We start from the raw sequence: 18,426 nt of genomic DNA on the forward strand, positions 1-18,426 counted from the left end.
ATATACACAGATATACACACTCACACACATTTATATATGTTAACGTCATTTCTTTCATCCATATAAAATGATGTACAATTTTCTCAAATGTAATTTGTGTTAGTTCTGGAAGTAGAAAATGAATACATGAGCAAATCAACAAAAAGCATGCTTATTGGATAACCTTATTATCAGAAAATAAATGATACTAGAAAACATCTACAAGGTGAGAAAGACACCAGATATGATGACATTCATAATAATAGAACACAACACCACCCATGAAGTAGTCATGCTCTTCCTGACCTCCCAAATATCTGATGAAATCTCTAGATCCAACTACAAATGTACAGGATATGACGAGAAAAAGAAAAAAAACAAATTAAACCATACCACAGGAAAAGAATCAGCAAAATTCAGAATGAGGGAAACAGAATAAACTACAGGCTTATTCAACAAATAAAACACAAAGAATAAAAGAGGGGTACATAAATGTTTAAAAAGACATATAAAAGATACCAACTAATTGTAACATATAGACTTATTTGGATCCTAATTCAAACAAACTACTGAAAATACATGGTGTAGTTTGGATATGTGTCCCCTCCAAACCTTACGTTAAAATTTGATACCCAATGTTGAGGTGGGGCCTAATGGGACGAGCCTGGGTCATGAAGGCAGAGATGAACACATTAATGCCCTCTGGGAGTAGAGGGCACAGAGTGAGGGAGTTCTCCCTTTATTAGTTTCCATAAGTGCTAGTTGCTAAAAAGAAGAGGCAAGCTTTGTGGGATAAATTCCCACATGTGTGCCATTGAGGCAGGGAAAGACAGGTTGACATGATTTCTGCCATCACAGGGAGCTGAAACTCTAGCTACCTTGGTCAGCATATACAGAGCCTGTGAAGTAGGAAGATAAAATTCCATTCACAATGTATCTGATGCAGTCGTTAAGCCCAACAAGGTCACAGGTTAAGAGCCTGCCAGCTGGAGACACAACTCAGAGGTTGACTATGTGGGAACACACTGTCTTAAACAGTTATGTGGCTTCAAGCACTGTAGATAAACAGAATCATAAAGCTTATCTCTTAGATCTCAATGGGCACATGAAAATCTTAAATGTAATCTCCCCAAAAAACTTTCTGACTGATAGCTTTATGTAACCGATAGCTGAAGAAGCATGTCCATAGATAAAACATAATGGAATGTTTATTGTTGATGTATAGAATAGACATTGTTGATTTCTAGATTTGATATCCCCAAGTAGAGTTAAAATTAGTTAAGAATTGTTTAGAAGGAAAATTCTTAGATTATAGATTAATAGTGTGTACATGACTGCTTGACTTTATAAGGTGGTCAAGAATAAAACTCATCACTACATGCCACTCTGAGCTGTAGTCTGCTTCTTGCTGTTATACCAATTGCAGGAGCAAGCTTGCATTCACGGCAAGGCTGCTGTTCCCTCGCATCGTCCATCACCACAACAAAGCATGGTGATTCATCCATATAATCCCACCTACTCAGGAGGCTGAGGCAGGAAGATCATTTGAGGCCAGAAGTTTGAGACCAGCCTGAGCAGTATAGTGATAACCCATCTCTAAAAAATGAAGAAAAAAATTAGCCGGTCATAGTGGTATAAGCCAGTAGTCCCAGCTACTTGGATGGCTGAGGTGACACTATCACTTGAGCCAAGGAGTTCTTAGAGGCTATAGTGAGCCATGATCATGTCACTGCATTCCAGCCCGAAAGACAGAGACCCTGTCTCTTAAAAAAAAGAGGGAGTGAGAGACTGGCACTTGGCACTTCCCTTCTTGCTCTCTTGCTTCCTCTCTCACCAGGTGATCTCTGTACACACCACCTACCCACTCTCCCATTTCCTCCCTAAGTGGAAACAGCCTGCCACCCTTACAAGAAGCACACCAGACACCAGTGCCATGCTTCTCGTACAGCCTACAGAATGATGAGTCAAATAAACGTCATTCTTTATAAATCAGCCAGTCTCAATTATTCCTTTACAGCAACACAAAACAAACTTAAGACAAGTACTATATTTATGCAGTAAATGGAAATTTGAACCTGGACTAGATATCTGATATTATAGAATTATTTGAAAAAAAATTTATGATGTGATGATGGTATTGGGCTTGTGATTAAAAATATTCTTTTTTAAAATTTTAGAAATACATGAAAATATTTACAGATGAAATGTTGCAATGAGTTATATTTGCTTCAAAATAATATAACACAAGGGTAAATAGGCCAGGGTACAACATATAAAACTGACCACAAGCTAATAATTGTTGAAAGTGGGTAATAGGTACATGAAAGGTCATTATATTATTCTATCTATTTCAGTATTTTTTAATACTAATACCATATTAAAAAGTTAAGGAAAAAAAATCTTTTAGTGAATTCCCTTAAAACGGAGATCAAAGTTTCATTACAAAAACAAAGAAAATTTAATTAGAATATCTTTAACAAATATAAACTCTGAGAAGTAATACAGAATAACAGTACCTATGAAAAAATTTCTGATACACTCTAAAACTTTATCAACAGGGTCTTTACTTATCTGACTAATACCACACTACACAGATATTTGTGATTTTCTTGTTATTTCAATAGGTTTTAAGACTAGCAACTGATTCTTACTCAGCTTTCTATTACCCAATAACTTGTAGAGTAACTTTCAATAGTATATACTTTAAAAGTATGGATTTAATGAATTGATTACTATTTTTAATAAATTCTTTTTTTTATTATTTTTAATAAATTCTTACTCAAGTATATTCCAAATAGTAACTATTATCACTTGATGATAGTATATAATTACATAGTAATGAAAATATAATAAATGCATATATAATAAAACAGTAACCAAAATTAATAGGATCTTAAGAAGTTTTAAAATGGTGATAACTTATATATCCTCCTGTATCTTTTGAATTTTAAAACATTAAAATATGTTGAATCTATTCAAATAATCAAATGAAATTAAAACTATTAAAACTAGTCCAGTGAAAAATAAACAAATTTAGCAACACTTACCTAGCAGGGGGAATACCTCTCTTACAAAGATCTGCCCTCACTTTCTCTCCCACATGTCTATAAATCTCCACTATAGCCAATATTGCAGCATCTCTCACCTGTCAAAGAATTCGGAACTTTTTAAGAAACTTATATATGATACCACAAAATACTTTATCTCAAGGTAACATTATGCTAGTAGACCAACCTGAAGCTCTAGGTAGGTTTTAATGCCTCTAAGTTTTGTCATCAGCAAAAAACCAAGATGCCCTACCAAGAAACCTCTAGAGAAAACTAGTAAAAGGTTTTACAGAAATCTAAGAAACTTGTAAATAAAAGTTACTAATTTGACTTTTTAAAAATACATTTGTGGTAAGAGTATGTAAACAACTGCCAAAAATTATAGTAATACAAATTGTTATTATGGTTACTATAATTCCCTGAAATAAAACTGCCTTTCGAGAATATGGCTTAAAATCAATCAGATATTTTTACAGCAATATTCACAGCAGCATTATTCATCACAGCCAAATGTCCATCTACAGATGAATAGATAAATCAAACGTGTTATACGCGTATAATGGGATATTATTCAACCTTAAAAAGAAACGTGGTTCTGGCACATGCTACAATATAGATAATTCTTTTTAGACATTATGCTAAATATAAGAAATCAGACACAAAAAGGCCAATAATATATAGCTCCACTTCTATGAGGTATCCAGAGTGGTCAAATTCATAGAGACAGAAAATAGAATGGTTGTCTCCAGGAGCTGGGGAGAGGGAGGAATGATGTGCATGCCACTGAACTGCACACTTAAAAATGGTTGGAATGCAAATTTTATATTATATTATCCATATGTTACCACAATTAAAAGAAAAAAGAAAAAAAAGAACATGGCCTGAAGACAGGAATTTGGAAAACAGCTCGAGTTCCCTTGCACAGCTCACTGCCCAACAGTGAATGAAGAAGCAGTAGAACTCTCTACACACCTCTTAATAGGCAGCTAGGATCTGAAAGAAAAGAAAACCTTACCCAAGGTCATTCCAAATGCTCCAAAAAGATAACAGCCAATAACCAAATTCACCAGGAGGGATAAGCTCCAGTATACATTCCCATAATGTGCCTATAATATAGGCAGCTCTGGTGAAAAAGTTTCAAACAAGTGATACACCACTGACTCAAATCTTCCCTGTTAAATGGAGGTAGGACTATTGCAAACTGTTGTTATGCCCCCGTATTCAGGAATAAAGAAATGCAACTGAGAGCCTGTCCCCATAATTATGGGGAGAACTACAGAAGGGAATCCAGGTTCTTTGTTACTCAATTTCTTAAACTAAAGAACTAGCCATTAAGTCCCAGCTCTCCTTAAAATTAGACAAACAACTGACAAACTTAAGCAACCTATATGAATATATGTTTTTAAAAACTTAGGTGGAATTTTTTTTTAATGAAGTAAAATATTGATTTCATACTCCCAACCCTTTCTCTTCTTTTTGTAAAACATGATAAGAGCACTAGAAAAGAAAGGATGGCAAAAAAATTAGGCAAAGATTGAACAAAATAAATTTTTACCTGACTGTTGGAATCTCCAAATAGGACACACAAATGTGGTACCAACTTGCTGATGACTAGTGGCTGAGCCCCAAAACTAATTTGAGGAAAAAAAAAAAAGAATTTGGTTTTAATCAAACAGTATATGAAATATCCTTATACCTTCTTCTTGTCTGTATGAATGTGACAAATACGGTGGAGAAGATAAAAACACATCATTACAAAATAAAGGATATGAAACACAGCAAAAAAAACCCCTAAACAATGTAAAAATGTAAACTTGAATAATCATTACTGACAGTGAAAACTATCAACAAAGATCTAACACATCAAAATACTCAACCAATGGCACTCTTAAATCTAGTAATCAATTACTTAGGAAAATCAGAGCTGTTATTATTTTTGAAAGAGGGATTTTTTTTTTTTTTATTTTGGCCGGGGCTGGGTTTGAACCCGCCACCTCCAGCATACGGGGCTGGCGCCCTACTCCTTTGAGCCATAGGCGCTGCCCAAAAGAGGGATTTTTTTAAAGACTCTAGGGTCTCAAATAAATTTGCATGCCAATGAAATAAATGAAAAGATCTTTATATTTATTAATATTTTAATGAGGTCATAGGTTGAAAGCAAATGACAGGAGAGCCAAAAACCACAGAAGCTGTGCAGACTGAGTGCACTTACAAGCTCTTGGTGGCAGAAAGGACCTCAGAGAGGCCAAAGAAAATAAATAAAAGTATAGTTAAGAAAAGGAAGTAACCATACAGAAAAAGTTGAAAGCTACTATGTATTACCTATCATATTGTACAAAACCTGAAAAAATAATCTAGAACAAGATTAAAAAAAAAATCCAGGTTACATTTCTTCAGATCAGAGTTACAGCTCTGTGACATCTATGCAGTCAGAACTCCAAACCCACTGTCTAGTTACCTGGAGAGTCTTGTCAGTATATGCTTTTAATATCCACTCATACAGCTGTTCTGGAAAGCCTAGGGCCAGCTGGTAAAAGACAGAGGGTGGAGGATGGGAAATGGCTAATATATAAAATACCATTGCATTAAAAACAACTTCAAGTTCTGGATCCATAGCAGAAATAGATCCTAAATTATCAGCAGCAGATCAGCTCTATGACCATCTATTATAGGTGACTACTGTTAACATACTGAAGGTAAAAAAAAGAAAAATACTTCTTGTCACTAACTGATAATATAAAAATTAATAACATGAAAGATAACATAAAAACAATTAATAGTAAAGGTATCAAATAAAAACTTTTGGGCTTTAATAACTATTTAAACTTTATTTCCATAGCTTTGTTTGACCATGTAAAATGGATTTTGTTTTATAAAAATAAAAAACATAAGAAGGCTCTTTTTAGTAATCATTAAAACTTACATGTTTAAGGTTTCAATAAGACACAAACACACGCCTTCTCGAGATCGAAAATTCTTGTGCTTAAAACCAGAAGCCAACTGTTCCCAAATGTACTATTTGAAAAAAAAGTAAACATAACACAAAATGAAATTATTCATTTTATAGTCTTTTATGTCTTGCCAACCGTATTACCAACCTTATTGGTAACAATATTTTCGTCAGACTATTCACTTCTCTACTACTTATAAGTTTTTGTAAGCCAAATTTACACCACAGTTGCTCTCACCCATTTTTAATATCTTAATCATGTTTTAAGGTCTTTATATATTTTTCACTTTAGATTTCAGTTATTCACAGAAGAACCATGTTCATCACATAAGTCTTAGAATTTCTAAGGACACAGGATTTTTTCTATACTTAAGAAGCCTTCACTAACAATGCTACCATTACAAATCCAGTAAGTATTTTTGGGGGGTGGAGGGGACAGAGTCTCACTTTGTTGCCCTCAGTAGAGTGCCGTGGCGTCACAGCTTACAGTAACCTCAAACTCTTGGGCTTAAGGGATTCTCTTGCCTCAGCTTCCCAAGTAGCTGGGACTACAGGTGCCCACCACAACGCCCAGCTATGTATTTTTTTTTTTTTTGCAGTTGTCATTGTTGTTTTAGCTGGCCGGGGCCGGGTTCGAACTGGCCAGCCTCGGCGTATGTGGCCAGCAACCTACCCACTGAACTATGGGCACCACCCAAATCCAATAAGTATTTATTTAAGAGGTCCAATATTGCCTAGCAACTAATAACAGACTGTCACATAGAATGTACTTTTTCCAATATTTTATTATTCAGGCTTCTCTCCTCTTAAAAATACTGGATTCAAATACAGAAACATATTTGGGCAAGTCATTTTATGTCACCTACTATAATTATCTTTTGGAAAAAGCATAAACCTAGACAAATTATCTAAAACACTTATTTGGGTTTACTGTAACAAGAATCCAGCCTTATTTTTCTAAACATATAGGCATTCACCTCTCTTTCTGTACTCAGTATTACATCTGGAATCTGTGTTCAGTTCTACTAATATTTTTGTCTCCTTGCCAAATTTTTTTCTTTTTTCTTATTGTTGGCGATTCATTGAGGGTGCAAGAAACCAGGTTACACTGATTGCATTTGTTAGGTAAGGTCACTCTTACAATCGTGTCTTGCCCCCAAAACATGTGGCACACACCAAGACCCCACCCCCCCTCCCTCCTTGCCAAATTTTAAGAATTTACAAAAAAATCTTAAATGTAAATATCCTGACTCAGCAATACCACCTCTGGAACTCTATTATATATAAATATTTATAAGTAGAAAGCACAATGTAAACCAATAAACCAATGTTAAAAGATATCCACCATATTATTAATAAAAGATTTAGTTCTAAGGTATAACAATTTACTTAATAATTCAATACTCTTTGCATTTTTTTAATAAAACATATATAACTTTTTTTTTTTGAGACAGAGTCTCACTATGTCAGCCTCAGTAGCATGTGGTGGCATCACAGCTCACAGCAACATCAAACTCTTGGGCTTAAGCGATTCTATTGCCTCAGCCTCCCAAGTAGCTGGGACTACAGTTGCCCCTTGTTGTTGTAGTTGTCATTGTTGTTTAGCAGGCCTGGGCCGGGTTCAAACCTGCCAACACTGCTGTATATGGCTGGTGCCCTAACCACTGAGATGTGGGTGCCAATATTTTATAATTTTTACAATTTTCAAATAAAGAAAACCAGAAAATCTTAAAGGATAATATAATCAGTATATTGTGAAACCACTTAAACCTGAGTTAGCTTTTTTTTTTTTTTATTAAATCAGAGCTGTGTACATTGATATAATCATGGAGCATCATTCACTAGCTTCACAGACCGTTTACCAAGTTTCATGAGTTAGCTTTTTAAAGAAAAGCATTAGAGTAAAATATAAGAAATAGAAAATCAAACATTGACATTACTTTAAATTTCAAATTCTTTAAAGGATGAGCAACAATCACTGTTTAAAAATTCAGCTTTTATGCCCTATGCAGCTTTACTGACTTGCTTTGATTACCATCTATCTTTACTGACAAAATAATTAATCATTAAATAGCAAAATTTGAATTTTAAAATGTGGACCTACCATAGGTGGTGCTACTTGATCCATTACCTTCAATATGAGAGTCTGAGCTTCATCTCGAACCTTGTCTTTGGTATCTCCCATTCTGTCTATTAAAGCTACAATAACTAAAGATAGGGAGGCAGAAAACAGTAAATGTTTATAACTCAACTCCATTAGAAACCATATTTTACAAAATCACATATAGTAATTATTTTTGTAAATGAACATATGAGGTAATGGAATTGTTTTAAGTTATTTATTGATGAGTACACTCAAAAATAACCGAGAGATAAATTTTAAAAGACATATATTGTATGATCTCCACCTATAATAATGGTCAGAAAAGGGCAAAACTAAATATTATTCTATTTGGCGATGAATAGATGGGGTGGGGCTAAAGGAAAGTAGAATTCAGAGGGAGTATGTTCTAAAGTCAGTTCATAGGGCAAAAATATCACATACTCAAAATTATCTTTCTGTAATCCCTTAAATTACCACTACCATTCATGTGGCCTTGAACACATTACTTAACCACTTTTTGTTATCTCCTCCCATAAACATTGGCAGTGGTACTCACCTCAGAGGATTATTGAAAATTCAATGATAATACATGTAAACAACTTAGAGAGTGACAAGTATATTGCTATAATCACTATCATCCCACATGTTCAAAAGCAAAAACACTTCGTTTCTTTTTTACTTTACAGCTATACAGTAGTACCGCCTTATCCGCAGTTTCACTTTCTATGGTTTCCATTTTCCATGGCCAACTACAGCCCACAAGTATTAAACAGAAAATTCTAGAAATAAAAAATGTTTTAAAATTGTGTGCCATTTTGAGTAGCATTATGCAATCTGTGCCATTCCACTCCTTCTAACTTGGGAAGTGAATGATCCCTTTGTCCAGCATATCTCTGCTGCTTACACTACCTATTAGTCACTTAATAGCCATTTCAGTTACCAGATCATAAAAACAGCATATGTACGGTTTGATATTATCCAAAGTTTTAGTCATCCACTGGCGGTCTTGGGAAGTATTCCCTGAAGATAAGAATACAAATTGCCTTCCTTCTCTGAGGCAATGGGGACCTACGTCTAGTTTAAATAAGGGAAGGAGGAAGAAATTAGATCAAGAAAGAAATATTTCTCTGGTTTATTTCTATACATATTAGTAAATGTGTATGTGATTTGGTGCCAATATATTGTCTATAATGTAATAACCAAAACTAATGCAATAATAGTCAATAACACTTAGGGAAAAAAAAATTACACTCTTCTGCTAGAAAATGACTTGAGTGAAGAGCTGACTATACCAAAAAAATGACGCCATCCAGGATGGTACCTGTGGTTCAAAGGAGTAGGGCACCAGCCCCATATGCCAGAGGTGGTAGGTACAAACCCAGCCCCGGCCAAAAAAAAAAAAAAAGACGCCATCCAATAATCTTAACCTTAATCAAGGAAATGACTGTGTAAAAAACAGGGCGCTCCCCCTAAAAATCACAAGCCTAATCAGGAGACAAGAGACACTCATCAGTGGAAACTATATAAATTCTTTTTATCTTACTTCAATGTACTATTAACAGTAGAGGACTTTATCAACATTTATAAGATTGACTCCTATGGGACTCTGATTCTGATAGCTTCTGAAAAGCAGAAGACAAATAGTAAACAATTAATATATTTTAGAATCTAGAGATTACTAAGTACTAAGCACTGAAATTATCTTATTTAATCCTCACAACAATCCTAAATAGAGTAGGCCTATTTGATAAAGAAGGCCCAGAGAGATAAAATAACTTGCCCAAACAAATAGCAAGTAGTGAAACTTGGATTTAAATAATCTAGACAATGTGAGGTCCTAGTCATAACCATTTCTATTTACTTATAATTGAAATTGTTTGAGTGTTTGTGTGTATGTTAACAACCATGTAACAATAATAGGAAAAAAAATACTCCATTCCTGAGTAACTCCAAAAAGAAAATCAAATGTTGGCCCAAATAGGAGCTTACCTCAATATTAAAAACTAATTTTACAAAACATGAACAAAACCAAAAAAACCTCACATTATATAAAATTAGTATTATAGCTGTTATATAAAAATAATGAATAATTTTTTTGCATTAGATCTTTTTAATATACTCTTTTGCAGTCAAATAGAACAAGATTTTATTTCTAGCCCTACCAGTTATTAACATATAAGAACAGAAAATTTCTCTAAACTATACAGTTTCTTCATCTGTTTAAATATGGAGGGATCCCAGGCCCATAGCTCACATAGCTAGTGAGAAGATGAAGTAAAATAAGGAAAAGCTCCTGTGGCAAGACCATAATAAACATTTAGAAATGTCAGCAATCTTCTCTAAATATTGGTACAAAAATACAGTGATCAGTGAATTATCATTAAATATGATGACTATTCAACAAATATTTGGGCATCCAGAACACAGCTTTTTTGCTCTGTAGGCTCTGAATAAGAATTTTGTGAACAAACAGATCTATCACAGGCTGGAATTTGGATAGTGAAACATGAAAAAGGGTTGAAACACAGCTGTTATTTCGTTCTCTTAGCATTGTACATGATGTAAACCATTTTACAAGATGTAAAACTGATGAGCTGGTATGCTGACTATTCTAATTTTTTATTACATATCATTCTGCATCAAAACTATCAGTTTAAAAGTTTTAAAATATGAGATACTTTACTGAATTCAGTTATCATAAAACCAGAGTTGGTGATCAGTATTAAATGTAAATTGTACTTTTTGTGTGTTTGAAAACCTTACTTTTCCACAGTATATGTGGTCACAAAAGAAAATTAAAATACTTTACACTACTATGCAAATATACAGATCATATATTTAAGAATTATGTTATTAGAGCCTATGTTCGTTTTGGAACTCTTATCTAAAATTTAAAATGAATTTCAATTTTCCTAAAACATTTCATTTTTAACATAAAAGAACATCAGCAAGACCTGTAATGATAATAACCTAAGCACACCCCAACTAAACATTATCACTCAAATCTAGTTACATGTAGGTGGTATCTAGAGTTATACTATGAAAAAGACTTTCAAGACTTAATTCAATTCAATTCCTTCCTTTTATAGAAAGGATCCTAAGTGGTTTGTGTAAAACCACGAAGGTCTGTGATAAGATAAAAACAAGAAAACTAACCCTGGGATCTTAGCCCAGTTCTGTACAACTTTAAGAACACAGATATACTGCCCATCTTGCAACGTTGTTATACTACCTTGAAATCATGAGGATAAGCTTTCATGTATGTAAAGTAGTAAATGGGTTAAACTGAGTAAATGGATTAAAAAAGTAGACATTCCAGAAATGATAGCAAAGTTGTAATAAATTTTTCTTATTGTACCACTCTGACTCTCAAGGAATAACAAGCAAAGTTTCATTAAGGACAATGAGGAACACCTACGGTTCAAAGTGCAAACGATATTGACAAACAGTAAATGTATAGTTAAAATCCAAAAGAATAGGAGCTTAAAAAGAAAAAACTATAGCTACAAAAATATGTGGTCATGTCCCATAAAGTTGAGGAAACACAAATTTTTCATTTGTGTCACAATTTTCACAGGTCACAATTTTCTTTTGTGACCACATATACTATGGAAAAGTAAAGTTTTCAAACACACAAAAAACATAATTTTTGTGTTTTTAAACACAAAAAAAACACTAACCTACAACAGCAAATTAATTTATTAAGTATTTAAGTATCTAAGAATCACAATAAAGAAAAATTTGGTGTACACTGAATTTTAATCTGAAAAGTTCCCATATATTTAAATCTGACACACATTTTTAGAAAAAAAAGAAAGGTCCATGGAGAAAAGGAGATTTCAAAAAGTATTAAGAGCACAGCAGAGGCATAGGCAAGTTAAGCCAGACTTAAAAAGAGTAGGCAAGTTTCTGATAAGCTAGGTTGGAAAGAGAGTACTTGCTAAAGATGACAAAGAAAAACAAATATGGCGAGAAAACTGAAACATCACAGACAGTGTAACAACAGGGAGTCTGAAAGCAGTACAGTGTTGGGAGTCAAACTAGAGTTCTGGTTCCAATGTTCCCATTGCTTCAATATGAGTAGTCAGTACATCAATCCCACCTGGCCCTCCCTGTATCTGAAAAATAAGTGAGATATATAAAACTTAGAATTACTCTAAAGACTAAAATTTTCTCTGTAACAATAATAGGAGATACTACAGGACAGGGGTCACAAACACAAATGCCTACAGCCAAGGAGATACAGAAAATGCCAAAATTGAGCCAACCTGATTAAGAAATGCAGTATTCCAACCTTACCATATTATAACCAACTTTCCCAGTTATGAAAAGAGACAAGAAGAAATGGGAGAAATTTATAAATTAGAAAAACTTATCACCGAGACAAAAGAGAAGCTACAACACAGCTTCAGATCAGTTGTCACATTTGCCAATTTCTTGAGAAAAGACAGAAATATGAATCAGGTAAAATTTCTCAATTTTTAAAATTTGAAATATTTTAAGAAAACATACAAGCAAGTAAAATATGTATGCAGAGAAGTTTTCAATGTCTGCTGTAAGATTTTAAGGAGACTAACAGTAAAAAAAAATTCTCAGAATATTAACATAACGGTATAAATTAAAATGAACAATAAAGATATGGAAGCCCAGGGAATGCTCCAGCTGAAAAGATAGCTAAAAAGTAGAAAACTGACAGAATTTGGTGAATACCAAATATGAAGAAAAAAGTTAACTGAAGATATCAGAAAGTGTGATAATATACTAACTAACATCTGAGATTACCATTCTATATGCTGCTATATAATAGGATCACATCCACTAAAAAGCACTCCAAAGGCACATGAAGGTCACTTAGGTTTGGAAAATAAGTAGAGTCAACTTTGTAATCCTAACTATTATTCCAAGACTATTATACTAGCATTCATACTGCTGCAAACACATTGTAAGTGCTACTCAAAGTATGACTAGCAGCCTAGGATCAGTCTACAAATTGCTTGTGGTAATGAAATTGATAAAGTATTTACAAAATGTTTTTGAAAAGCAATTCTGTCTGTTGATTAAAGTAATAAAAAATTACACCTTGTATTTTTTTATTTCATTTTGTTGTAATTTTAGTGTAATTTATAAAATAATGGTCTGCAACAGGGTAGCAATGAAAGAACTGATTCTTCTGCACAAGTAATCTAAAAAATGGCACTGTAAGCTATATTATAAATTTTAGCATTTTATAAAAAATGTTGAAATCCATAAAAATTTTGAAAATGTGCAATAAAAATTAGCAGCATATTTACCAAGAGCTTTTTTGCCTTTATTTTTATTTATTTCTTTTTTGCCTCAAAGCAATGCAACGATTTATTTAAACAGGTTTAAAATGTTTTGTCTGGGTAAACTAAACTGCTTAATTTTATTTTTGAATTTACAGAAAATTAATTCCATTAAAAAAAAAAAAACTAAAAAAAGAAGTCTCCATGCCAAACCTTATTTAGATTTTTAAATAAATAAAGTTAACTTACCCATTGCTACATAGGATCTAAATCGTGTTGATAATCTGTCCACAAAGGCACTTAAAATTTCTAATCCCATTAATGAAACCTACAGACAAAAAAAAAGTTTTAATGGATACAAATTACTGACACATGCTTTAATATCAGTATATAATTTCTGACATATAAAGATCGTCACATAACATATTAAGATTTTAAAAGGTAAGATTGAAGTATCCAGGTAGACAGTCCCAAGTTTGGGGCATCCTATTCTCAAATGGTCCAACAATATAATGATAACAATAATGTTTAAATGTGCAGAAAGATAGTGACAAATCTGGCAAAATGTTAATAAGTGGCAAATTAGGTGCAGGTTACACAGGAGTTCACTGACTATATGTACAGTTACACATTATTTAAAAATGGCAATACATTCTGAGAAATGTGTCATTTGGCAATTCTGTCATCATGCAAACATCAGAGTACACCTAGATGGTATAGCCTAGTACACATCTAGTCCATATGATCTGGACCAGAGGTGTTCGACCTACAGCCCCCGGGCTGCATGCTGATTTTGTGAAGACTTTTTTTGCTTATATGTAGTATTGGATATCAGGAAATGTATACCCAGATCACAGACCTTCTTTTTGCTAATCAGCTTCCATTACTGTTTGTGTATTTAACATGTGGCCCAAAACAACTCTTACTCTTCCAATGTGTGGCAGAGGGAATAAAAGGTTGGATACCCCCAATCTAGCCTATTGCTCCTAGGCTATAAACTAGTATAGCATATCACTCTACTTAATAGTAGGCAACTATAACTATTCGTGCATGCAAACATATCAAAATTTAGAAAAGGTAATGTGTTGGGCGGCGCCTGTGGCTCAACGGAGTAGGATACCAGCCCCATATGCCAGAGGTGGTGGGATCAAACCCAGCCCCGGCCAAAAAAAAAAGAAAAGATAATGTGTTATAATACAATGACAGAAGACTACAATGTCACTAAGTGATAGGAATTTTTCAACTCCATCATAACTTTTTGGGACCACCATCATATATGTGATCTGTTGTTGACCAAAATGTCATTATCTGGTAAATAAAATAACTGTACTTGTAACTTTCCTGTCACTTCGAAATGGTTTCTAAATGAAACAGTTAAAAATTAAGAGCACCTTTAATTACAGAGGAATTTCAGCTTCTAAGAAACTGGAAAAAATATCACTCCCACTCTAACAAGAAAAAGCCAAATAATTTATAAAATCATAACTGTTCTTAAATCTATCAGAAAGTTGAGGTTGGGCCAGGTGAGATGGCTCCCACCGATAATCCTAGCACCCTGGGAGGCCAAGGTTAGAGAACTGCTTTGAAGAGGGCATGTGGGATTACTTAAGGGAAGAGTCCTATCTTGATGTGCTTGCTAGTAATGATTTTATAAGTTTGAAACCAATATTCAATTATTAACTGTTAGTAGATTAGAATATTAGGAATAGAATAGCAGAGTATGGACAAACGGAGACAGTAATAGAGGATTGATTCAGATGCAATTTACTGGCTTTAAGAGCAAAGCAGGAGACTTTGTCACTTTAATATTCTGAGAAGCCTGGCATGCTGAATACCTCTCCTCCTCCCACAGCTGCCTGATGGCCACAAGCTGCAGGCTTTGAGGCCATTCTCTCTCAGGGAGGGGCTGTGTACTCTGGGAGAGTGCTTTTTGGGAGTAAAGAATGTGGAATCTTTATACTTCGTTCAACACACAAAGATTTGCTCCATACCAGATGAGGAAATGAAATATCTCTTTTCTTCTGTCACCTTAGTCTGGCCAGAGGAGTCTGTCTGGAAACAAGGCTGTCAGAATATTAAAACATCACATCTGTGATGTGTGATTTTGGGTCAGCCAGGATTTGTTCCCTTGAGTCAGCCTCTAATTGGCTATCTTGTTAAGGCTGTTTGTATGAAGATCAAAAATACCTTAAAACAATAAAAAGTAGAAAGTAAATCCATACAACAACATAATTAGTTGTAGAATTAGTCTAGTTTATAGAAATGCAAGCACAGAAGGAACCATGATGGGATTGTTTGCCTTGCCTTCGTTAGATTTATGATTGTAACACTGAGGTATGAAATAAATACAGAGCTAGCCTGATATGTGAGGCGGCATAATGGAAGCCTCACGAAGAAGGGTGTGCCGCCCCCAAATCCCCACTGTTCTTAAAACTATTTCTTTGTCTTTGTCTCTTTATTCTTTATAACTTTCGTAACAATTTTTCATTGGTTTCTTGCCCCACCAGGTCACAAGGAAGTAGACTCACAGCGTTGTCGGGGCTGGCTTCCTGACACACTTGAGGTAGGAATTCAAGACCAGCCTGAACAAGATCCCAACTCTACAAAAATAGAAAAAACTAGCCTGGTACAGTAGTGTGTGCCTGTAGTCCCATCTACTCAGAAGACTGAGGCAGAAGAATCACTTGATCTATAATCATGCCACTGTATTCCTGCTAGGGTAACAGAGAGAGCCTGTCTTAAAAAAAAAAAAGGAAAGAAAGCAAGCAGAGGTTGGAAGATAACCAACTAGACTGAAATCTAAATAGAGACATGGGACAGAGCAGTAAGTCACATGTGACAAGGAAGGACAGGAGGAAAATGAAGCTAGGATACAAGTGGTAAAAATTCTGCTACATTTAACAAAATTGTTTATAGCAGAGTGTGGGCTAGTATGAAAATAGACACTCTTCAATAGCCACAAACACAAGGAGAGTTCACACCCACTTGCAAGATCTTTCTCCACAAACCTCCACTGGACGCTCATAATTAGGACTAAGAACTGGGCAAGAAGAAAATATCTCTTGGTTGTACAGAACTGGAAAAGGGAAGCAGCTGCCTGTGCAAGAAAAGCACAAAGGCTTCTAGTACCCTTGTTCTCTATAAAACAAAATTTTGATGCTACAGAGAAAAGGACATCAAACACTGTAAACTGCCCTGTGCTGCTTGGCTCCTGTCCAGGGCACAGGTGAAACTCATTGCTGCTATTGAGGAAAGGAAAAAAGCCTTCTACTTCAGAAAGGAAGGAGCAGAAAACCATCCTGGGACCAGGTAATAAAAGGTCTGGAGTTGAGGAGAAATACGATCTTCAAAAAACCTTATTCTAAGATTCAAGGACAAACATCCTCCTAAGACTGAAACTGAACCAGAAAAACAAAATACTCCCACTCCTCACAAGCAGGCTAGCAAGCATGAAATGAGAAGTCTACTACTGGGGAAGGCGCAAGAACATGATGAACAGGAACACAGGAAGACCTATGCTCCTGATTCCTCTATCCCTAGCCAAGTAATACTGAAGCAATATGAACTGAAGGAAACTATAGCAACCATAATATTCAAACCTAACTCAACTTGAACTAAACTGATTACACAGCTCCATACTACAACCGTAGCAGAAAAAAGAGGCATGCCTTTCCCAGGCATAAATACTACTGAACTTAAACATCTTAAACACTGTCCAGCTTTCAACTGAAACTTAGGATACACACACAAAAATGATATCAATGTCAAGAGCAAAGCGAGAGGTTGGAATAATCAGCCAGAGCATCCAAAATAACAAAAATAAATGTATTGAAGGTTCCAGGTAAAAGAATAGAAAATATGCATGAGTAAATGAGGAATTTCAGCAGGGAGACAAAAACCTTAAGGCAGAGTCAAATGCAAATTAAAAACAACAAATTAAAAAAATCCTTCGTACAAGGATTAAGATGCTCATCAACAGATATGACACTGAGAAGAATCAATGAACTTGAAAATAGGTTAACAGAAATTATCCAAACTGAAATGTAAACAGGGAAAAAAGGGGGGAAAGGGTTGGAGACAAAGCAGTCAAAAGCAGTGGGACAGTACCAAATTGTCTAATACAGGGCGGCCATAAAGTTCACGTGCAAATAAACAACTATTCTAAACTGCACGTGAACTTTATGGCCACCCTGTATATATACGAGAATTAAGTTTGCAAACTCTTCCTAGAAAAAGTGCTACATTGCTGAATATCACTATGGTCAAATTTGAAGTACTCTCCTTGGGAAGCTATGCACCAATGCCAGTGCCTAGTCTACCCTTCAAAGCATTTATTCTAGGATGAGTTCATGAACTTAATTATCGGTGCTCATACAATGACAGCTCTGGTGGCCATTCCAGAAAAAGAGTCTCAAAATTGCTTTGAAGGATGGACTAGGTGTTGGCATCAGAGCACAGCTTCCCAAAGGAAGAACTTTGAAAGTGATCATAGTGATATTCAGCAATGAGGTATGCAGCATTTTTTTCTAGGATGAGTTAATGAATTTCATTGTCCAACCTCATATATCATAGGAATTCTAGAAAAGGAAGAGAAAATAAGGCAGAAGAAATATTTGGAGAGAAATGGCCAAAAATTTAGTAGAGATAAGAGAAGGCATCAAATGATGCACCTAAGTGTCTTAGAAAACCCCAAAAATGAAAATAAAAAAAAAAAAGTCAAGACATCATATTCAATTTGTTAAGACCAAAAGAAAGAAAAATCTTAAGTCAATGAAAAAAAGACACATTTAATAACACAATTACAAGATACTTCCTGCCAAAAAGTAGTTAACATCTTTACAGTACATTAGTTCCATCTTATATATAGGGGATATATTCCAATACCCCCGTGAATGCTTAAAACCTCAGCTAGTACAAAACCCTACATATACTATGCTTTTTCCTATACATACATACCTATGATAAAGTTTAATTTACAAATGAAGGACAGTAAGAAATCAACAAAAATAACTAATAAAATAGAGTAATTATAACAATGTACTGTTATAAAAGTTATATGAATGTGGTCTCTCTCTCTCTCTT

General features: G+C 34.5%; 1 protein-coding gene across 31 annotated transcripts in view; it reads right to left on the reverse strand.

Moving 5' to 3' along the window:
• CLASP2 (cytoplasmic linker associated protein 2) overlaps positions 1-18,426 on the reverse strand; it is a 238,037-nt gene that overhangs the window by 207,204 nt on the left and 12,407 nt on the right. For all 31 annotated transcript variants that reach the window (XM_053598615.1, XM_053598620.1, XM_053598627.1 and 28 more), the window contains exons 2-6: positions 13,594-13,672; positions 8,081-8,184; positions 5,950-6,041; positions 4,582-4,657; positions 3,027-3,124 (exon numbers count right to left, since the gene is read on the reverse strand). In XM_053598615.1, the coding sequence (XP_053454590.1) occupies positions 3,027-3,124; positions 4,582-4,657; positions 5,950-6,041; positions 8,081-8,184; positions 13,594-13,672 (449 nt within the window). The remainder of the gene's footprint in view (positions 1-3,026; positions 3,125-4,581; positions 4,658-5,949; positions 6,042-8,080; positions 8,185-13,593; positions 13,673-18,426) is intronic.

The sequence above is a fragment of the Nycticebus coucang genome, chromosome 8 (assembly GCF_027406575.1).
Source record: "Nycticebus coucang isolate mNycCou1 chromosome 8, mNycCou1.pri, whole genome shotgun sequence".
Lineage (NCBI taxonomy): Eukaryota > Metazoa > Chordata > Mammalia > Primates > Lorisidae > Nycticebus > Nycticebus coucang.